The sequence below is a fragment of the Falco cherrug genome, chromosome 8 (assembly GCF_023634085.1).
Source record: "Falco cherrug isolate bFalChe1 chromosome 8, bFalChe1.pri, whole genome shotgun sequence".
Classification (NCBI taxonomy): Eukaryota; Metazoa; Chordata; class Aves; order Falconiformes; family Falconidae; genus Falco; species Falco cherrug.
In genome coordinates this window covers 48,051,391-48,075,623 of record NC_073704.1, presented here as the reverse complement: position 1 = coordinate 48,075,623, position 24,233 = coordinate 48,051,391, and the positions used below count along the sequence as shown (strand labels likewise).

The following is a 24,233-nucleotide window of genomic DNA, read 5'->3' as shown; positions in this document are numbered from 1 at the left end:
GATAAAATTGCTTTGAATATGAAGAAAGATAACATCTTCAGTTAGTGCTGATCTCGGGGAAGTGCTATAACAGAATAGATGTATTTTTGTTGTTTAACTGAAGTGTTGTTCTGGCAGCTTTATGGGGTGGCAGATTGAAGAACTTTAATTTGGGATATGAATAATGAAAGACCTTAGCTGAAGGTTTGGAGTAGTTGAGGATACCTTGTCATGTCCTGTGCTGAAACTGAATCAGTTCCAACTCAACAGGAAATGTCACATGGGTCATACATTAAAATATAAGCTTGGTAGAACTGAAAGGCAGTAGTGCACAATCAATCCTTTCTCACGTTCTAGGGAAGCTGAAGTTAACATTATTGGGCTCAGAAAGCTCAAGTACAAGCTACAATGCCCTTATTTAACCCTCCTTTAACCCTCCTTCACTCCATATGTGATAAGCACATGTAATTTCATTCTTTATATTATTGTGGGAGAAGGTTGAGTACAGAACCTCTCATGGCAGCCTTAGTTGCTTAAAATATTTCTAAGATTTACTTGACTGGGAGTTTCTGATGATTTAATCAAAGTGGCAGAGGCAAAATAATGTTTATGATCATTCCCCAGGTCTTGAGTTTTCTTGTCATCATTGGTTCCATGCACATCATGGAAGATGTACTGTGTTTCAGGAATCATTTATGAAATAAATAAATAGCTGTCTGTGGCCAAACTCACAGTTAGGAGACGTGTCCCAGAAGTAGTGTGACCATGTTATATGGTATTTTTGCCAAACCATTAGGTATTTATTCAGTTATTATTTAGTCATCCATTTGTACCTACCTTTCATAGAGTTCTGAGAGGACTTAGCATTCAAAGTTGAGGGACCTTGAATGGACTTCTGCATAAAATTGGATGATTTTTGTTCTATCTCAGTACAAAGATGTGAATTCAGAGAAGCGATAAAAAGGAGTAAATGCAAATACAATGGATGTAGTGCCCAGAAGGCTGAGAGGCTGGAAGCATGATATTTTGGTCCTGAAATGTGAGTTAGGTTAGTGCAGGGAGCTGAGGATGTATCGGAGTGAGAGAGCGCTCTTTATATATTCTGTGCAGTAGCAAGCAGTTGTTAGAGCTATTATTTGCGTGCAAGTATATTTGAAATATCATAGTGATCACTTACTAATGTTTTGTCAGTCCATGTGGTGAACTGTTAAGTTTCATCAAGAGGCAAGTGATAGTTTGGTTTTTGTTGGTTGGCTTTATTTGTTTAGGGTAAGGTATAGTTGGTTTCCATTTTTGTAGTGATGTAAGAAGCAAAACCTAGCCACCCTTATTTCAGTTTGTCTTACGGCTACATTCAGGTTCACGTTTATGTCATCATATTAGTTTCATTGCTTAAGATGAAACCATAACTGTAAATTAAGGGACTTATTTTTAGATGAGCTTTTGCACTTTTTAGCGGGTTGTGTCTTCAGCAAAAAAATGCATTTGGACACAAAGCAGGGAAGTGTTTAAATAAAATAAATATTTTAAGCAAATAATACTGTATAGCAGAATATTGTACTATTTATATGCAGTTAATTTATGCTGTGTAGTAGTGTTTAATCACTGTTTAATGTAGGTAGGCAGAAGTAACATTTTGTGTTAACTTGTGTAAGTACATTGTAAGTTTCTGCAAAAGTGCTTTCAGGGTTGTGTCAAGTCATGCTGCTCCTTTGAGATTGCTTTCTTGCTTGTGCAGTTGAGAATTTGCTCCTCATTTGTTTATACTGATGTGATTTGTGTAACATAAATGCAAAAATACATGCAGTACATTTTGGTGTGTGTGCTTGGCTAAGCATAAACAATTATTTGGTGTAGCCAAACAAGTTAGAGAAGTTAATTAAAAAAAAGAAAAAAAAAAGGAAAGAAATTATTTAAAAAATGTTTTTTAACTTCAGGAAGTTAATGACTGTTCTGAAGACTTACTTGGATACCTCCAGCCGAGGGGAGCAATGTGAACCTATCCTAAGAACTCTGAAAGCACTGGAATATATTTTCAAGTTCATTGTTAGATCAAGGACATTATTTTCACAGTAAGTACCCAGGGTATTGCCATTTAACTAGCAGTCCGATATCAGAAATGGAAGTAGACCAGAGAAACAGAAAAAAACAGATTCCAGAACAGAACTGTGTTTTTGTTTTCACGAATAAAGCATAAAAGCTGGCAACTGGCCTAAAACAGATACTGTGGAGATGTTTTTTTGAGAGGGAATGTTCAAAAATCTGCTTTCTGATTCACAGTGTAAGTTCCAGAGATGTATTTAGTAAATAAGAGCAAATTTCAAAGGGTGCCTATTCTTTGTGTCAGGTGGCTTGGACTAATGCCAATGGATAGCCAAACACTGTGACAGATGGCTTGAAGCTGGATCCCTGTCCTTGAGATCAAGGTGTCCAGCAGCTCAGACTGTGCATAGAACAATGTAATCTTCAGTAATCATTGTCCAACTGAATTTAAGAGTTTCAGATCTCCAGTTAAGGAATTTATAGGGAAGACTAAATGGACTAGTTCTGTATAGCTCAGCCAAACAGATGAGGCGTAGCACTTAAAAGTGGTATTCAATTTTAGGGAAAAGGAAGATGGAGAGAATGAGGGAGATGAAATCTGGAAGGAGAAAAACTATACTGCAGTAACTGTGTCCCCTGCTTTCTCTCCTAGTCTTTCAGGATTCTCACTATATCCCACAGACTTCATCCACATCCTCTGTTTCGTGTGCTTCATCTTTTTCCATTTATCCAAGGCTGATCTCCCCCTAGTACTTGTTCTGTTGTCCCTCTGCTAGATGGCTGAAGGAATGCCATTGCAGAAGATATGCAGTAGGAAACTCAGGACTATAAGTAGACTGAGTAGTTGGATGTTATGTTTGTGGTTGGTGGTCAGTGCAACAATGCTGCTGGCTTAGAAATATTCTTGTCTACAGGAATTTACTATTTATAGGTGCGTATAGATAAGCTAGGTGTAAAGCTATATAGGAAAGGAGATGGTGCTCATGATAACAGAATATAGCTGATAGTTCCAAAGCTTTGTTTTAATTTTTTTTAATAGATGTCATGGCAAAAGAGGGACATGTGTAGAGGATTATGGAAAATTTCTTGCATGGATGAAGGTCAGAAGGCAGGGTTTTGTTGCATGTAGAACTTTGGTCTCCGTTTTAATTCCTAGTATTAGCTGGTAGAAAAAAGGATACATTGGACCACCTGTGGTAAACTAGGTTATTGCAGTATGTTGAATATTCAAGTGATTAGGTAGCCATATCTATTCATTTTAGTTTTCCCCATAAATGTCTTAATTGGAGGTCTGAAACTCTAAATTCAGTTGGACAATTATTATAGGCAGTAATAGCTCTTGCAAATAGCAGCCTCTGGCAAAAATAACCAGTGAACAGTATCATCTGATGTGATATATCCATCTAGAGCTGTTGTGATCTAACTTTTTGCAATGAATTTCCTATTGTCAGGCTGGTCATGAAGAAGAAGAAAATACAGAAAAAAAAGGATTCGTGTATTTTTATTCGCATGAGAACAGTTAGGATTTACAATTGAAGTACTTAACTTTCAAGGGTTGAGATTAGTCTTCTTGGAGACAAATATTTTGAATTAATACTGAGAGCGATCTTTAGATCATTCTTTCATTAATTTTATGGGCTGCTTAAGAAACTAAAATGCCTTGTTGATCCTGTTGAAGCTATAGAGACGTAATGAAAGCAAAAGGGTTTTTTTCATTCCAGTCTGCTGAACCAAGGTTATGTCTTGCAGCTGTTTGTTCAGTGAGTATGTGTTGCAGAAAGGTCATGTATATTAGCCAAAGGTTTACATAATACAGACTCTGAAAACATTAAATGTTTGCTTTCCTCTTTTCATTGGCCTAAGTTTGTTTTTGGTGGTGAAATTCAGGTACACTCTTGTGTGAAGTTGTTTCCAAGCAAATAATTAGTCATCCTTTAGAACTTACTTTCAGAACGAGTGATTTTACTGGAAGTTAACACAGAAAATTGTGTCAAAATGGAAGCTACATGATGAGTCAGGTAGTAGAATTTTAATTCTACCTAGCTTAATTTAGTTCTGTTGTAAACTTAAAAAGCATGTTTAATACATGTTGTGTGACGCTTCTGCCTCCTTGCCCCATGGGTTTAGTCAAGAAAGCTTCAAATTTCCACCTGCAATAAAATAGGTTTATAAAACTTCATTTATCTTTGGAGCAATATTGTGTAGTCAATAGAAGCTGTATCAGTGCATTAGCCGAGTAACTTTAATAAACTCTGAGACTGATACAGGCACGTTGTTACAACATACAGATACTTCATGCCCATTGAAAAATAAATTTAATTACCCCCCACATGACACAATCTCCAGTATGTTAAAAAAAAATTTAATCAAAAACTAAGCTCCTAAACTAGCACTTGATAATAAATAAGATGACTTTTCTATGTAATGTGCTTGTATAGAACTTACTTTAAGATGCCTTTCACATATAAGGTTTCCTGGTATGCATTCTTTGTACAGCCATCACCATAGGAGGGATTTACCTCAAGTAGTGCACATAATGTATGCTGTATCCATGTGTATATGTATTTTTTTTCCTCTCTAGATAATGTTTTGGATATTGGGGTTCCTTTCTAATAACTGACTTGTATCTCATTGACAAATATTGACCTAAGCAGTGCAGAGGCCATGGCCTGAATAGTGTCTCTTTCGGTGTTTTCCTTCACTCAGGGTTTCTTGTCAGTCACTGGATGAGTAGCAGTTGCAGTTTGTCCATGATGTAGGCAAAAGCTCATAATAATTTACCTTTAGTTTTCCTAAGGACTGAAGCTTCAGGCTGAAAAGAAAAGCATATGACCCTGGAATACATGACTTTAAAAAGAGGAATTTTTCTCCTCTGATGGAGAATGCAGTACACCAGAGGTGCAGCATTTATTTAACAGGATTCTACACACACTTCAGGCTTCTTTTGTCACCTTGGCTTTTTGCTTGTCTTATTCTTCTTGAACTCTTGGCAGCCGTTTTGGGTAACTAATTTAACATGTGATGAGTGTGTTTTTACTGTTTATGTAAGCAGTATGTAGTATTAATAGTATGAAGAATATAGGAGAGATAATCTGCAAGATATAAGCTTTAGGACGGGGCATGAAGAAATAATGGAGCGAGCTTAATTTAAATGCACTTTTTGACTTTTAAGCATGAAGTAGGCTTTTTTCAGAAAGGAGACTAGTTAATGGGAACAGTAAAAATTGCTGTTTGAAAAAGTGTCCATAACAGCAGAAAAAAGAAACAGTGGTAATATGTGAAAGATATCCTACAGTAGCTCAGTTGCAGTGGAAAATAAAGTTTTTTTGCATATAAGTCACTTTGAAAGTGAAATGACTTTTTTTTTTTTATAAGCTCAAACCTGGGAGGTGTCATTCTTTAGAGGCTTTTTAAAAAATTGAAAATACTTACATTGTGTTCAAGCTGAAGAATTTCTACACAATATGGTGAATAGCTGATACAGCCCATTGGTGAAATATCTATGTACATAACATTGGATCAATTTATAAAATATACTTTTAAGGTAATGTTAAATCTGGTACATTTAGGACTATGAAACTTTCTGATTCTGAAAGGATAACTCGATGCATCTCTCAACAGACTATATGAAGGTAAAGAACAAACAGAATTTGAAGAATCTATGAGGAGACTCTTTGAATCCATCAACAACTTGATGAAAAGCCAACATAAAACTGCCATTTTGCTGCAGGTTGGTGTGTGCTTGGAAGCAAGTTTGTTTTGGTTTTTTTATGGTTTTGGTTTATCGGTTTCTTTTTAAATTGAAGAAAATACATTCTTAGGAAATTTATACTTCGTGCCTCTCTTGTAATTCCCCTTCATTGGGAGACAAAGGTGTCTAATAAAGTTTGAAACCTAGACCGAAAAGGTTAGGACAAGCTATTTATATAGTTTTATGAATGTAGTGAGTGAAAGAACCGAAACACAGATGCTGGAACCTTTCAAAGAATCTAATGAAGTGAAGCCTCCAGCAGGGGCTGAATGTTTAATTCTTGAGTTTCTTTAGAAAATGCAAAACTGAGATTCCACCATCTTAGTGTGAGAAGTAAACTTCATAGTATTAGCCTTTTGGCAGTGTGTTGTTTAAACAACTGAAAATAGGATTGAGGTTTCCCATTCACGTCAATCATAGTTATTATAACACTTTGGACTCTGATGTTTTAAGGAAAATAGGAAAGGGGCTATTAATATCAAATAATTGGTATGTAGTTCTGTATTACATTAAAGAAAAATATCAAGGCTTCCTATAAAGTAGGAGGCAGAAGATTTTATTGGACAGCTGCAATACTGATGCTTCATACATACTTTATTAAGAACTCTTCCTATTTATTGGGCTTGACTTTTCCTCAGCTTTTATGTTTTGATTCCTTTTGCTATGACATACTAGGAGTGGAAGCCAGTGAAAAAGTCTCTGTCTTGAAAAAATCCTCAGGTGGCTGATCTTGATGTTTATATTATCTGACACTTTCCATGGAGTGTTTACGTGCAACTGCCAAAGAGCTAAAAAAGTAAAGACTGCTTTAACTGAATAATACCACAATTATAGTACTATGTTCTAAATACATTTGAAAATCATTCAGATACTCTCTGACATTGGCAATTCTGTAGAGGCCTTCCTGGGAATAGTTCACACATTTGAAAGACACTGCATGAGAAACAGGAGAGATAGATACTACATATAATGATGTTTGTTCTTGTGGTACTTGTACTGTACTAATATGTTAAGTAATAAATAGATCTCAGAGGCTTTTATGCTTATCAGGCGAGGCATGTCATGTCACTGCATGCCTCCCAGCCTTAATTTCAAAATGGTTGTGATTGTCCACCTGTGTTTCCTCTAATAAGCAGGGCAGTATCTCCTTGAGAGTGACAAGAGACAGTTGTAGAAGACTGTTTTGCTTAACTGTTGCTGGGACACATGAATGTGTTTGCAAGCAGTGATGCTGACTCTGAAATGGCTGATGGGTGTGTCTAAAAGCAGGTGATATAGCACTAATGGCAGTATGGCATTGGATGCGCTGGTGAACATTGATTGTGCTTACTGTGATTCCCGTATTCCCATATTTAATGGTAGTTCTTAATATTACTCCTGTTTAGCAAAAATATTGTAGATCTTTGCTGATGCTCTTAAGAATAGCAGAGCCTTGAAAATACAACAGAACATCTCTCTGCAGGAATAAACAAAGAAATCTATGCTTATTTTAATGAGCATGTAAACATGTTGTGAAGACAGACTAGCTATGGAACGTATGTTAATACAAACTCTTTAAAGCACATAGCTGTTATGCTTTGCCCAGTACCATCTTAAACATGAATATTTTGGATTTCTAATGAGTACTCTCAGTTGTGAAAAAAGACAATATTTATGCATAACCATGAAGCACTGGTGGGCTTCTAAGTATCACTCTGCACCAGCTATTCTAAGTTTTCTTTTTAGTGGAAACATTTTATGCGCGATCTGAGATACTGGTTTATATCATAACTTTGCTGTTGTCCCCAGTACTGATAACAGAATACAGACATGTTTCTGCAAGAACCTGTGAAGAGCTTGCTTTACATACAGTAAATAAAACCTACTGCATTCATGCTATAAAATTCTAGTAGAAGAGGCATGGAATGAGAAATGTCCCAGAGTAAGTTTAGTTCCTGGTGTTGGAAATAAGTTTATTGGAGGAAAAAAAACCTACTAAAAGAAATCACCCTACTCCATCACAAACTCCATAGGCATGTCAGTCATAGCAGCTTTCCCAATGGACAATATGTTTTTCTGTGCCTATTGGAGGAGACTTCAGTTACAATATTTGAGACTCCTGGTCTGGTAGTTGGATATGAGTTGTTCATAACAGGCCAGAAAAATGGACATAATTCCCGCATTGGGTAAGATGGAGCAGAAGTGAGTGGAAATAGGTTCATAAGTATTTCTCTACCTGAAATCAACACAGATTTCCACCCCCCTCCAGCCCCCATATTAAATTGTGGGATGACAATGATAGATGCTGTAGTAGTACAAAGTTAGCTTTGAAGGGTAAGGGACAGGTGGTTATTCAGAGATATTACAAACATACAGGACTCTATAGGTGTTATACTTCACATACCCAGAGAGGAAAGTTCACAGAGTCTGTTGGAAAAATAGATAATCGAACTATCAAAACAGCCTTAAATCTGTCACATTTGAAAATATCATTAATGTGAATTAAAGTGGAACTTTGGTAGGGTCAGTTGAATGAATCCAAGTGGATTACACGCTGAATGTGGAACTGTGGAATGTGGAATGAATCCAAGTGGAAGACACTTTGGAGCAGAATGTTTTAGGAGCCCTGAAGAAAACTGAAGTAATTTGGTTTCTCAGGATATTGAAACTTGAAATGAACTAGTTTGCAGAGCCTTGGAATGTGAATTTTTAACCGTTATTTCACCCTTAGTTGTTCAGATATCTGTGAGATTTAGCTTAAGAAGATTTAAAGAATTCTTTTTGAAACTGGTATGTCTGTTCTCTGGTAATGATTTTTTTTTTTTTTTAAAAAGTTTGAACTCGGTATTTTAGTCAGTAGTAATTTCCCAGTCATTTTTTACTGATAGCAGTCATACTCAGACTTGTGTTGAATATTAATACAGTCAGGAAAATATTGTTTATAAAATTACATGTCATATGAAACAACCTAGTCAGAGCCAGGAGCCCTTTATTGTTTCAATTTAATTTTATCTTCTAAGTGGTATCTTACTTCCTGATCTGTTACATGCTGTATAAGTTTACAAAAATTAAAAAATTTAGCTGTTCAATCTCTTGTTCTAAAGCTGGCTGAAGTGGATAGGTGCTCTGAATGACTTCTCTGCCTGAGCTTTGAGAAGGGTAGATATCTGGTTCTGTTTTGCAGTAGTGTTTATATAAACTTTGAACAGCTGAAGACTGACTTGTTAATGTATTGTTGGTAAACTGGAAATTTACATGCCAAAACAAATTAGGCTTCCCCCCCCCTCCCTTCTGGAATTGATGAAGGTTACCTCTTTTGTTTAAAGATACAGACAGAATGCTTCTCAACTTCAAGCATTGAAGGAAGTAATTTTACTACAGTTATGATTATAATTTCAATATCCTAACTTTGCTGATGTTTGAAAGCAACCATATGAACTGGCGAGTGACCTGTTTTCAGGTCCTGGGATGTTACTTTGTAAAGAGATTGCACCTTGTAGTTGAGATTGGGAATGTTAAAAATTCACTAGTACAAGTATCAGTGTGCATATGCAGACTAAGGATTCTTCCGAAGAGATTTTTCACAGATTTTTCTTGTAATTCTGTAAAACGATAATGTCAGAATTTATACTGACTTACTGGTGCTGGCACCGATCTTCCTATATACTAGACTTAAACCTCTATAAAATTTACTTTGGCAGGGATGATGTTACAGCTCCCTTTCATTTATAAGGTGCTTCTCTGTAGCCATTTCAGATGAATTTTGTCATTTTTAGAGGTGTTTTTTCCTAAAGTCTCTACTTCTGAGGATAGACTTACTGAAATCTGGAAACTTGGAAATTTCCAGGACGTGCAAATAGTTTGGTCAAGGCAGATTCTGGGGTTGAGGCAGAGCAGGGAAGTGTTAGCACCTTCTTTCTTTTCTCTTAGACCTCAAAGGAAAAAGCATCATTTTTCTGCAGATATGTTTTGTGTCTGTGTAAAGCAACCTATGTTTCTGGGGAATAAGATTTGATGAATTATTCTAAATTTTCAGATATTTTTTTTCATAAGGTCATACTATTGATGTCTCATTAGTCTGTGAGCATGCCCTTTCATTGACAAGCTTGTGGTCTCAACCTTACATTACCAACCAAGCCCCATATTCTTTTCCAATAACTGTTCTGTCCCCCAGCTGACACGTTACATTTGAACTACAGGTAGTCTTGTCTGTTGTAAATGTCAGCTATACTCAGCTTGATCCTAGGCACTGGTTTCAGAAAGTAGTACTTCCAAGTCTATACATGCTTTCAGAAACATTCTATGACATATTCTCAAGGTCATGGAAACAAAGGAAGAATAAATTATCTGCAGTATTGAAAAGCATGAAGATGTTACATTTCTCCTCTCATTCTTTCCCACACATTTTAGACCCATTCATACTGCTGCAGTAGATTCTAAAAACTTAAAACTGTACAGAGGTGCACGGACTACTTAGAAGAGAATAAGGCTAGGAAAGTTACTGACAGTGATGCTTTGTGGTGTACAATAGGGGATGGCATAGCAGCTTCTTAAAGTTGCCTTGATAGCAAATAAAATTAGACTAAGCTGCAGAGCGCGGATGATTTCTGTGAATGTTCTTTTCATCTCAGGGGTACTTGAATTTCATGAATATGTATAATGTAATGTTGCAAAAGAAGGCAACAAAAAATAAGTTTGGTCAGGAATAAAGGTTAAAATAAATTTAATGGTATATTGTGTATGTAAGAAATAACTTTCTGAAATGCTGTGGGCTTATCTGTATCCTGCTTAAAAAATTAATCTCTAAGGTCTGAAGAACGCAGAACATCTTGTACTGCTTACTAGGAGATTTTTATGACTTCATTAAGGGCAGTGCTCAACTGCATCCATAGTGCATCATTTGAAGCAATTATTGCAAATGAAACCTGGGAGTTTAAAAGAATTCAGGAGTTATTCTTGTTATTGTACTTCATTTGGTCCTACAGATCTGCAGAGAAATGGTAACTATATCCTTCCCATTTCCTTCCTCATACAAGTGCAGAATAGGGAATATGTGGGGAGGCAGACAGCACAATAGACCAAGTATTATTGGAGTACTGCTTGAGATATTTTTGTGGCCACTGGCAGCCCTTTCCTTCAATTATCTTTCACAGTAACTATGAATTGGTGTAAAACAAAATTCAGATGCTGCTATTGTAAATTATCTTCATATAGTATTTGTGTTAAAAAACAAGAAACAAGACATTGCTGAAATAAAACTGGGACTAGGACGAGTTTCTAGGCCACCACAGGTATTTGTGCAGATGTTATAAATACTCTGTGTTTCACAGTCTTGTTTAAAAAACAAACCAACAAACAAACAAAAAAACCCCAACCCTCACACACACACACACACACACACAAAACCCCAAAAAAATCCCCACCCAAACTTTTTTCCCCAACCTGTTTCAAGGGGCTAATAATGGCTAAGATCAGTATGAGATAAAATGTTTTCCTTGAAGCAGTAATAGCTTTTAAACACTCCTTTGGGCCTCCCAGGTTTGTGTATGAATGTGGGGATGAGATCTGCAGAGGAATGACTTTATCTGAGGGCACTTTAAGTCAGCATTGAGCCAGTTTGAAATACTGCATACACCCTTGTTGCAGACTAAATTCCTGCTGTTTGGATCAAGAACTGAACAGTTGTTTGTTTTTCTTCTTTTTACAGTGGAAGCTCGTAGAAATAAAATGATAGCTTTATGGTGTTTAAAAAACCTGAATGAAAGCCAAAAAAATGCTGTGCTCTGATTGTCCTTATTCTAACCTTGTTACTCCCAATAAAGAAGAAACTAAGTTTTTAACAAGAGCTTTGCCGTGTAGAGATAGAGATGTATTGCATCTAGATAAGTTCTATTCTAAGCCACTTCCTGAGTGGCTGTTTCAACTTCATTGAAAGTTTCAATATAGAGATGGTGTGATCTTGATAACTATTGAGGAAAACAGTAGGACTGCTTTTCATTTAGTGCCAAAACCAAAAGCTTGTCAAACCATTGGCACATTAAAATTTCTGATTGGTAACTGGAAAGAAAAATTCTTCTTCCTTGTTCTTTGTAGTTTTGATTGTGTATTCATACTAACATTCTCTCCCTGCTGGTTGTGGTTTTGATGTGCTTCTCAGTTTCCTGTTGGTCTTGCCATGTTCATTACGCTCCTCACTAGAAATATTTGACTAGGCTCTATTTTTGTATGTGTTTATGCCCTCTATCATAACTGTTGTCTTACCGTCTGTGTACATACATTTTTTTGGCCTGAGCAAGCTGAAATATTGATGTTCTGGGGCAGCTAGTGTGTATTTCAAATGTTCAACTTGTGCATTTGCAATGCTCTCTCATAAAGTTTTTGTTTAGACTAATCTTTGTATGGTGGTTCAAATGATTTTCCTGTTGTTTGAAACCAAGTTATAAAATCTCAGGAAACAAATTCTAATAGTTACAGTCCCTATAAGCAAAGGACATAAAGCAGGAGTTACTATGGTTTTCAAGGTGGGCAGTAAACTCCGCTGTTCTGAGTGAAAGGAAATTGTGCAATTTCAGCATGTATTTATTGGATGACTTGTTTATTCAGTCCTGTAGCATACACCCCACCCTGTTACCTTGAAGAAAAGACAGTAAGAATCTACATAATGCATAGTTTTAGGATTTGTTCTCGCTATTTTACTAACCCAGGATGTATCCTGGGTAGAACAGGCCTGTTATGGGAAATTGAGCTATATTAGTAATACGGGATTTCACATTACTGTAACTTAGTTTTCAGCAAAATAGTAGATTACACACTAAAACTGCACAATGAAGTAAAGCTGTTATTGTTTTTTTTTTATTTTCATAACCTGGACCAAGAAGAGGGTAGTCAATCTAAAACTTTGTAAACTGATTCTCTTTACTATGGTTGGATTTATGGCAGCATGCAAATGTAATTGACGTAATTAAATATATTTTCTTCAGCTGTAAGTTTGTAATAGCAGAAGAGCTTAACTGTAGCTTTTTACTAAGAATTTTTGCACAATCAAAAATTGATGCTGTGGTCAGATTTTTAGACAGGCAAAAATGTTTTTGGCACAAAGACATTCTGGTTTTCATCTGAAATAAGATCAGAGAAAAACAGCTAATTTCTTTTCGATAAATAACTATCCCTAGATGTTGCTTCTTCTGGCAATCAGTGATTACACAGCATTTTTATGCACATTTGAACTTCCATGAAAAGGATGCAAGTGACCTACTGAAATTGGAAGGTGGGAGGGAAGGAAGAGACTGATGACCTGCTTCAGACCTATATCAATTTGGCCAAGTTCTCCTTTCTGACAAATTATGTAGCATTTTACCAAAAATACTTTTAAAATCACAAAGTCCGTTTTTCCTTGAAATTTATTACAGCTCGCAGCCAAGAAGTATGGCTTATCTTTTTGTATGTAAAGTATTTGAGAAGTACAAGCTTGTTAGTGGGAAGGTAAGTCACAGGTCACTTTGTGAATGTAAAAATCATTGTAGGCAGCTTTTAGTATCTAAAGCATAAGTAGAGAAATGAGAGGACAGTGGCCCAGCAAATGTTAAATATGTTTAACATTTTTGCTTTTTATTGCAAATATTTTACTATGTGTGCTTTCAAAAGATACTATAGAGGCTAAATACTTTCAACCTGCAAAGGAACTTTATGACAGAGTACTGCAAGTTAGTCTTTAAGGGTGTTAGCCTTAAATGTTAGTGATTATTTTGAGCCTGAAAATTACCTGCTTAAGTATCCTTCTCCATGTAAGAATAGTAACATGTGTCTCTTTCTTACCCTTGCCATCTTTTGATTATTCAACTACACTGTCAAAATACACTTCAGAAATTGTTAGGATAAGACAAACCATCAGATAGCTTAGCTTCAGGTGGTTGGTTAGGGAGATGATGCTATTTTGTCTGTTCCAGAATGTGTAGCTTTGGGGTGGATATATGACAGTTGTCCTGACTTCTGCCTCCTGTGTGGCACATTTCTGGGATGGGATTCATACAAAGTATAATCAAAGAGCTTCTGCTTTAGTCAGTGCTTGGTTTATACATTTGCATCATAATTATAGTCTTAGTGGTGTGCAAAGACTATGATCTATAAAGGGGATCTTACACCTTTCAGGGGTATACAAAGAGAATATGATCTGCTTGGTACTATTCTATTTAAGTTCTTCTGCATATCCTTACCGTAAGAGCCCTTGTGTGCCTAGTACTCTATGGTGAAATGAATATTAAAATCTGTTGTAAAATTTCAGTCTGAGGAAAGAAGTCCAAATTTATAATTTGTTTTGTGTGCATCTGTTTCAGTGGTGTGCTCTGTATTCTTTATATGCTGTATATGCAGATAAACATACAGAATTAACACAATCTATATATCAATGCAGGTTGCTGCCTTGAAGTACATACCATCAGTTCTTCATGATGTTGAAATGGTCTTTGATGCCAGGTTACTGAGGTGAGCTGCTTTTGAGCGTATAGTAGATGTATCACATGGTGTATAAAATTTATCGTTGCTGTCAACAACAAATTCTTATAGAGCAGTTTGAAGTCAACAAAGCTATGACAGCTTGTACTGATCAAGACAGGGGTGGAACTCTGGGCGTATGTTTTTAACCGGGAGTTCTCATCTGTCTTACATCGTGACAGAATTCATTATTGTGTCCTGATACTTAAGTAATAACTAGGTGAGTAAAGTGAGCAAGTGGAACAATCTATGTTTTTTTCCCTCTTCCTCTCTCCCTGCCCCTCCCTTGAATAAGCCCTATTCCAGAAAACCAAACCTGATTTTAGCAGTTTGAAATAATTATCTATCTTTATTTGACAGACAAAGATAAATTGCCTCCACCACATGCAAAAATATTGTTATTCCATTGAAAACAATGGAAAACAATAAACACTTGTAAACATGACCAAAATCTAGTTCATCCTCATCTTGTTTCTCTTGAAAGTTTTTTTTTCTAACCTGCTACTGATCTCTTGTCAATATTTGTGATATGGTAAATAAATCTAAGTCTTAAAACAAAATAGATGTTTAGAAATACGTGATCATGTGTTCTTTCTCTGTTTATTAACACATGATGAATTAATCTGTACAGTATTTATGACACTTTTCCTTTACATACAGCCAGCTGCTCTATGAATTTTACACTTGCATTCCACCAGTGAAACTACAGAAGCAGAAAGTGCAGTCCATGAAGGAAATAGTATGCAGCAACCTTTTTAAAAAACAAGGTAAATAAAATAAAATGCCTTTAAGGCTTAAAATAGGTGTGAAAATGTTGACTGATATGTTTTGTGCAATTCATGTTTGAAATTGAGTAAAACTAATACTGAGAGAGTGTGAATGCCAGAAGTCTGACCTCTGGAGAGGATTCACCTCTTTCTACAAGATGGCTGTTGTGCAAGGGGTGACTGCTAGCCTAGAGCAAGGAACAGGTGAGTCTCTGTGGAACAGTTTTCTGTGTTTTTCTTATGATGTAATGATTAGATGGGTGGAGATACATATATCCTTTCAACCCATTTGTAAGCTCAATAGTGAAATAGGAATGTGAAATGAAACCTTGTGAACACAGCTTATGTTATATAAGGCCTCTGTCTGGGCAGAGGAAAAAGTCTGATTGTGCTGTAATATAGCTCCGCTGCAATGCAGCATCTTCGTTTATGGGAATTACGAAGTTTCTTAACCTTTATCAGAACCTGGTGTCTTTCTCCACAGTCAGGAGTGATACGTGATATTGAACTGTCTTTATCGGCCTTATGCTTAATTTTCCTTCATATTATTACAGAAAGGGAATTTTTGCTAAAGGAATCCTGACAGAGAAGCCCAGTTCTAGGTGGTTGAATTCATCTTCGTTATTAAGTGTTCGATCTCCTTTCTTGTGAACTGAGTGGTTTGGTTCTCTCTTAGCATTTCAGTGTTGTGTAGAAGGCCTCCAGAACTGAAAGGCACACGAGCTACTCGGATAGTGTCCCTTTTATCAGAATTTCAGTTTCTGAAAATTTATACGCAAAGATTTTAGGAACTTGACAGTACAATAATAGGTAGCAAATAGTACTGAGCATGAGTAGAGTGAGAGGATTGCTCTACTCATCTCATTCTTCTGTGTTGCCAGAAGAGAGATGCAGTTCTGATTAGCTAGGACAGATAAAAATTCAGCTTTATTTTAAGACCTGTGTTGCATTCTATTGAGACTGAAATGTGTATTGTAAGCTATAACAATAATTAGCTGTGTCTGTTGTGTTTTGAGACCATTGTAGATTTACTGGACAAAATCAAGAAAATAACTTAGTTGGTTTTATTGTTTAGAATAAGCTAAGTAGTATTTTATCCTATATTTATGTTATTAATTTCATGGTTATCAGCAGTGATTTCTTTTTTAACTATGTGTAAGACTCAAGGTTGCTTGAATCAGTGGAACTTAAGTAGTTACAACTTGGGTATCTGCAGGCACTAGTCCAAGCTAGTAAGAGGAGATCCAACTAGTTAATTTTCAAACAGATGCAATTCTGTTTTCACAATTGTTTCCAGTAGTTTACACTATTTCTATTTTACAAGTAAAGTCTGTTATTGCACTACCAGTTGGTTTTACTGCTGCTTCTAAGATCAGAAGCGCCTGTCTTAGCTTTATCTCTGTTTCTTGTGGTGAGTAGCATTTAGACCAGATGAAAAAATATCCTCTCACAAAGCTGAAAGGCTTTTGGGTTAAAATAATGCTCTCTTTTGAGCACTTGTTGTTAATTGAATTCTATCAGTTACATTGACTATGTTTAATACTGAAGAAATTAAGTGTAAGATATGAAGGTTTTTTGGGGTGCATGTATGCATACAATCTTCTGTGCAATCTATAGGTACATAAGGTACCGGCCTAAACTCTCAGGTTACGAAAGCGTTGATTCATCTCTGGAAATCTACTGCTTTGCTATCTGCAAGAACAGTTAAAGACTTAAAGCAGCTGGGTAATTCTAATTTTGATACTAAGGATATTACTTGTTTTAATCTGACTTTTGTTAAATTTTACACTTTCAGTGTGACACATTAGACTCCAGTCAAATACCATTTTTCTGGAAGAAAATCTCAACTTTTTCTTGTTCTGTCTCAGAATTTTAGAAGATAGAGCAAAAGCAGACACTGCTGTGGAATAATAATGGTTTGATAATTTTTCTTTGAAGATACTCGTCACATTGAAATACATTGGGTATTGGTTTGTATGTCAGGAGTGTTGGTCAGGGCAACAGATCCCATGCTCTTACTTTAAAGAATAAAGCCCTAATAAAGATTCAGAAGGAAAACAGTTGAGCATACAATATCCTGTGTGCTTCACAGTTCTGCTGACTTGCATCTTACTCTGTTCAGTGACAGCTCCTTTCTTCCATATCTGTGTATGCTCCAGAAGAGAAAAGAGTAGGGTTTTGGATTCCAAGGGAGCTACTATTATAGTCATCTTAGTGTGGTGCTCATTTCATGTGTTAAACAGGCTTTTGCTTTAGCTGTGGTCTGTTAATGCAAAATGTTCTGTAAAGAATTTGCTGTTTGCAGATAAATAATAATAGATTGCTGTTTGTTTGTAAATGCAGCTTGTCTGATGTCTTGAAATATATAGCTGGTATGTCATTGGAAATGTCTGCCTTGGAATATGCTGTGAATTATGAAAAGAATATATGTTTTCAGTTTCTGTATTTTTAAAGGTAGTAATGAATAGGAAATTTTGCTAAGAGGATTTCTAATTTTGAGGAGCTTTTATTAAAACAATAAATGGTGCTTTTTGTATACTGCTGACCAGATAATCAATACATTGTAATTTTTCCCAGACACACAGTTAGTGGATTGATTTAGTCTTAGATTCTTAGATTTATGAACTGAAAAAAAAATAAAAATGTCCAAAATCCCTCTGTGCTATCAAACACTTGACAGCAAAACCAAGCAACTGAGACCATAAAGGCAGCCTATAATACCCAAACCAGTTTGCCAGCCTAGTTGCTTTGCACTGGATCCTGTGTTACTGAATAGATCGTGATCCAAACTTGCATTAGTCGTTGACAGTTAAAGTGTATGCATTTGATAATATGTAGAAATTAACAGCTTGTTTATATGCTTATTGTGATTATATATGCAAGATATATGTTAAAGTGTTTTTACTGTAGTACTTCTTATAGTAATACTTGGTATATAATTATATAATAATACTTTGATGCTGTTGTTTTTAGAGGAACCTGGGGAAATAGATTCATCATTTTTAAATTATTCCTTTAAAACAAAGGATGGCCCTCTGAAGAAGGAGTTGCCCAGAATATAGAAATCAAGTTCATTTAATTTTAATATAAATCTAAAACATGCCCAGTCTGTGTTAGCTTTATCATGACGTATTATTTTAGCAATATCTGACTTATGTCATGATATTGCTAACTAGAGAATATTCATTTAAAGATTTTGTACTTCAGTATTTTGATGGAATAGCACAATAACACTGCTTCTTGTTGTTACTGTAGAGTTTAAATGTTATACATAACTGAACCTGTCAATTTCCCTTCCCCCTCCTCCCCGCCTTCCTGGGTTGGGCAGGGCGGGAGGCAGGCATACCTTTTCACCATCCTCAGTGCAGCTCAGGGTCAAATAGAGTCTAGCAAGCATATTTTCCTTTTCATGGAATGGTGTTATGATGAAGTTGCCATTCCTCCACCGCTTTGTATGGCCAACTATGTTACTTTTGCCTCAGTGGTGTTACCTGAGTAGTTGTTGGGGTGTTTAGTCAAAGAGTTTCTCTTTTGGGTGATGATCTTTATAACTTTCCTTTCACTCAACCTGCCCTTATATTACTAATGGCAGAAAATCAACCTTGGGATAATCACAGTGTGTCTTTTATCTAACTGATATTTTATGATTATTTGCATTTATGTTTTGTTTTCATATTGCTTGGATTTAACCTTCAAGTTGTAATTACCATAGAGGAAAGTCCACAACATGTTTGAGTATATGCACTGAGAATGTGAAAAGACCAATACACGATTAATTATCTCCGACACTATAGTACTATAAAAAAGTTTCTGTACTGTGCTATTGAAATATTATGCACGGTACAAAGCAAACAAGTCCTTTTTCTTGTACATTGATGTGGTGTAAAATACAAAATTCCAAAGGTGGTTTTTTTTTTTCTCTACATTAAATAATATTGTTTTAAAATGAATTGTGTAGCAAACCAACTGTGTTTGCAGGGTGTAGACAATGCCTGATTCATTACTCCAAGCAATGAGGTGGAAGGTAATTTACAAGAATGAAAGCATATGTAGTGTTTCACATAATAGGATGCATCATGATAATTAAGCTAAGATTGCCAACAGTATCATTAACTAAAGTTCACATTTATCTAGAGCAGGTAGTATTTTTTTCTGTCATGAATATAGAATATATTTAACCAAATTGCTAATTACAATGAAGTCTATTAATTTGCATGTGTTTCAAATTATCCATTTTTCTTCCAGGCTCTAGTATTTAGTCTCTTTCCACATAGTTCATTACAGTTCCAGTTTCAATTCACTTACTTCCATTCCTGATTGCATTGTCTTTATAATTCAATTGGATATCATATATTAGTATTTCTTTTCCTTTACCCATTGATGTTCACAGCATTTTCTAAGGAAGCAGACTTGGAAAAACATGAAAGATTTGAAAAATTTGTGAAATTTGTTTTTATTAAGTAAGTTACAAATGAACCTGAAGTTGGAAGCCTTGAGGTTAAACTGAATTTACAGATACATATAATTAGACATTCAAAAGTTTTCACTGTAGACTGTCACGGGAAAGAGTGCTTTTGTCAGATAGGATGCATGGTCCTGTTGACTGCTACTGTAATTGGTCTTCAAATGCCCCACAGTGCTACAGCGCTTTTAGAAGCCTTTAAATTACATTGACAGATTTTTTTGTTGAGGCACCAATTTCTTGTTCCCACTCTGTAAATATAATACAGCTTAGAGGAATTATGGTGGTTCAGGTGTTTGAGGGGCTGAATGGTGGAAGGCTGATGCTTTCAACTGCTTGTGCACTTTCACCATAACGTTTAAGAATATTCTAACAGGATGTGTGAGCAAATGCACAGACATTTATCAGGTTTTGTCTTCAGACAATATTATGTCCTTCTTGATCAAAGGACAAGAAATCTTAACCCTAATTTTTGGCACTTTCATTCTATATCACTCAATAATTCATTATTTAAAGATATCAGAGGGAAAGAAATGATTGTCTTGTCCTGTATAAGCACCCCTAATGGGATTTCAAAGTCTCATTTACGATGTAAGAAGCTGTCTCCTGTCACATATCTTTCCCTTTGTATAGTGGGATGTAATGGATTATTCTCTCCCTCATGTGAAATTCTGTACTGGAAATACCAAAGAAAAGATATGTTAAAATTGATTCATTTCTATGTAAAACTACTTTGATGCATAACTTTTTTTTTTTTTTAGTTTTTGATTTTTAGAAAACCTATTGCTAAAATTCCCTGACCATCTCTCCATTTTTGAGAGACCACCAAATTTAGACATAGCTCTTAACAAATTACATGCAATTTTTATTGTAGTTAGTGTTCCTGAGCTTATAGTGTTTGGAGCTAGATTTTTATTCTAAAATGACCATGGGTTATTTGCCAACATTATGCTGTAATTTGTAAATCAGTTAGCCTTGGGATAATAGGCTTGGGGTTTTTTTTATTGGTGTGAAATGAATAAAAAGTACTTGAACATATAATAAAATGTCTATGTATTTACACTGCTGCTTTTGACTTTGTATTCTCTAGAGGTCCACTCCTGATTAGGAGTTTGTGCTGTAGCAGAATACTGTGAGATCTACTCCGAAGAATATAAACTCTAAGTAGGTCACACAGATGGTCTCTGGCAGGGGTGGGAATAGAGTTGCAGTCTCCTGGCTTGAAATCCAGGTCCCCTACTCACTGTGGCTGTAGACATAGCTACTGCATGTTCAGCATATGCAAACCACTTGCTGATTTTGGAAGAACAGCAGCAAGAGACATATGTTAGCAGTAGGGGTTAATTTGCCAGATGCCAGGAGAAATGCTGAGACTGTAGTAATTATTTTTTTTTCCTAACTGAAGAACTCTCTCTACCTGTCTTGTTTAAACAACAGTACAATACTTACACACAACCATCATTAGACTAGTTTCCTAACATTTATGTGTACATTACTGAGTTTTACCTGTGAAATACTTGGATTCTTTCGTTTCACTGCTTGAAAACTGTTGGTAGTTCATCTGTTGGTGATCTAGAAGAGCAAAGATTTAAGTCAGATCTGATATTTATTCATCAAGTAATGCATGTATTACTTGCATTTCTAAATTTCTGTGGTGCAGCTGAGGAAAACTGTTAATAGATTGGTCCTGTGCTATGAATATTGTGTGTGTGTGTTATTAATTATATACAGGTTAAACTATGGCATCTTTTCAAGGAGATTATAATCTTAAATACTGTAATATTAAATTTAAGCAGACCCAGTGAAATAAGTGAACTGTAATGTAGCATGTGTAACATAGCATGAAGTGAATGCAGATGGGTTGGGTAATGTTATTTTTTTGTACAGTGGAGCCTCAGCAATTTAAGATTGTCCTGCCAGACTCTTTAATGAACTTTGTCTGAAAAAACCAGGAAGATAGTGACTAGTGCCTTCATGTTCTTCAGAATTCTTCTTTTTAAAGGCCTGAATTTGTTACATAGGCTATGATATGTCAGCAAATGCAAGTTGGTGTTGTATAATGCCTATCTTTTACAAGGAATATAATGTTTAGGGTTTTGTGAATTTAGGTGTTTTGTTTCATTTTTTTTTCTTTGAAAGATCCAGCTGTATGTTCAGGGTGTGGTTTCAGTATTTGCAAGTCAGGGTCAACAAAGAAAGATTTTGAAGTGTCGGCATATAATCAGCATCAAGTCTGTAGTCTTTCTAAGTAACCCAAATAAAGATTTAGAATTAAGTGCATTGTTTTTACTTTCAGGACTGTAAGAAAAAAGTTTTGTTTAAAAAAAGTATAAGAAACACTAATTTCTGATTAAACATTTTCCAGTTTGTTTATTATTACTGGAATTGAGTTATAGATATTTGTTTTACCTGTTCTTGTAATCTTATGTTTTACTCCTACTGATACGAGTATTTAAGCCAAAGTTTCTTTTTTTTTTTTTTTTTTTGTTTTCTGTGATTGTTTTCCTGCACTGTTTTCAACACAGCTTTTCAACATTTTAAAATGTTTGAATGTAAGAAATTGTTACTGCATTTGACCCTCCCATTTTTTGCTGCTGGGAAAAAAATTGAAAATACTCATTGTTCATAAATTCCTTTTAAACAGTTCTCTATTGAAACACAAAATCTTTCCTGTGGATTCAGTCTTGATTTTTTTACTTAGCTTTGAAAATATTCATTTCAGAAATACATTCGGAGAGTAGGGTGGTTTTTTTTGCTTCCTCAGTTTGTGGTATGTGGTAGTGCCTTTAGGGGTACGTTACCTTTAAAGCATCACTTCAAATTCTGTATTCTTTTTTTGCCAGTTCTCTTCCTGTGGTATTTTGATATGGATAAGGATGGCATGTGCATATCTCTAGGTATTTATCTGCACACTTTTCTGATGGATGCATGTAGTTTAAAGCCATTTCTTCTGTTTATGGAGGAGTAGGTGACATGCTTGATATAGCTGCTGGTAACTTTTCCATAGACTTGACCCATTATGGCAGGTTTTTAGTTATATTTGTTTAAAATCTTGATATATTGAGGGAAATTTCAATCAAGTTAGGTGAACTAGTTTTAACAATGAACTTCTAAATATATGTGTAAAAACTCTGTTTACAGCTGCTTCAAGTGGAAAAGAGAGAGCAAAAACATATTACAGAAGTTGATATGAAGCTGTTACTTGAGCAAAATTTTGGTAATCAAATGAAATGTGGAAATATGCACAATATTCCATAATCCAAACACAAGACAAATGTTTGACTCTGCAGAGAATATACACTGACAGGCATTCATGGCAGGCTGGCAGACTATTATGATTGCAAGCTGGAAAAGGCACTGAATGCTTCAAGTGCTGTTTTGGCTACAGCAGCTACAGTGTTACATGTTGCTCTGGCTGCCTTCAAATACATGGCATTATTCAGCTGCCGTGAGGAGTGGAGAAACTTCAAGATCTGCCTTGAAGTTGGGAACTGGCTGTATTCTGCAGTGTTATGCTTGGTGGCTGTGGTGTGCTGTGACTGTCAATGCTGTAGCTATTGTGTATCTAACCTTACTTGCTGATGCTTGCTTTGCATGGTCAGCAGAAGCATTGCGTGTGGTCTTCAAAGGTTCCACCATTGTGTTTCTCCATCCTATGTTATTACTAGACAAAAAGTATTTTCCTCTCACAATGCTGTCAGGCTGTGTAGGTGACCTGTAGTATCTCCCCTTTCTGTGGCTCTTACCTAATCTGTGAAATTTAAATTCAGATTTAGCAATGAATAAAATATATACCATTTAAAATTCATTACTTCTAGGCTTCCAGCAAAGAGTTAAAAAACAAATATCTAAGAGGGAAGATTTTTAAAAGAAAGATGCCTACAGTTGTGAACAGATGTCCTCTGTGAAGAAGCCCGGCACTTTAATTGAGCACTGACGACCGTCAGAAGTCTCTCCTCATTGAAAAGTGTTGTTCAGTGATTTTATTTTTAAGGATTTGCTCTAAATCTGTATTCAGATGACACCTATGTCCTTATTAAATTGGTATGCCAGTTTTTGAGTGGGCATGAAGCCATCCTAACAGATGGATATGACTACAGGCATGCCAGGGAATAGAGAGTCTTGTTTCCTAAGGGAGAGAAAAGTGGTGTTAAATCTTTATTACCATTTTGGCTGCACATAGGCAGCAGTCAGGAATGAAGCCCGTCTGTGATTTTTGCTGAAGGAGACCCAAATGTCTTTTTTAATGACGTTATTGCATTAATGACAGACTTTGAATTTCACTTACCTGTTACAGAAGAAATAATGAGATATTTTCTGGAGAATAAAGTGAATAGAGGGGTTAGAAAAACCCAGCCAAACCCCAAACTGAAAACAGAAAACTGATTAATCTTATGAGAATGAATCTACCTGTCCTTATTCATGAAGGTGCTACCAGGGAACTTCTCTCTGAGAAGTGGGTTGGAATTTGGGGTTGATATGTACTTTTAACAGACCTTGACGAAATAAAAGCAAGATGCTCAGAACTGTATGTTGATGTTTTATGTGTTCAAATACCATTTGGCGAAGCATATGTTTTATTCTGGCTTCTAGAAACAAAAGCCAGTCAGAACATTTGTTTTTTTCATGGGTCTGAAAGTTAAGAAAAAATATATGTCTCTGACAATGTTATCACATCATTTATCAAGTTGAAGTGCAGGACCCAGCGCTAAGCCTTGTTGAACCTCATACAAGTGGCTCCAGCCGTTTGATGCAGCCTCTC

The 24,233-nt window shown here is 35.7% G+C and overlaps 1 protein-coding gene across 3 annotated transcripts in view; it reads left to right on the top strand.

Annotated features, from left to right (window-relative positions):
- DOCK2 (dedicator of cytokinesis 2) overlaps positions 1-24,233 on the top strand; it is a 197,750-nt gene that overhangs the window by 35,679 nt on the left and 137,838 nt on the right. For all 3 annotated transcript variants that reach the window (XM_005442667.4, XM_055717969.1, XM_055717970.1), the window contains exons 22-25: positions 1,917-2,051; positions 5,644-5,752; positions 14,163-14,233; positions 14,903-15,009. In XM_005442667.4, coding sequence (XP_005442724.2) covers positions 1,917-2,051; positions 5,644-5,752; positions 14,163-14,233; positions 14,903-15,009 — 422 coding nt within the window. The remainder of the gene's footprint in view (positions 1-1,916; positions 2,052-5,643; positions 5,753-14,162; positions 14,234-14,902; positions 15,010-24,233) is intronic.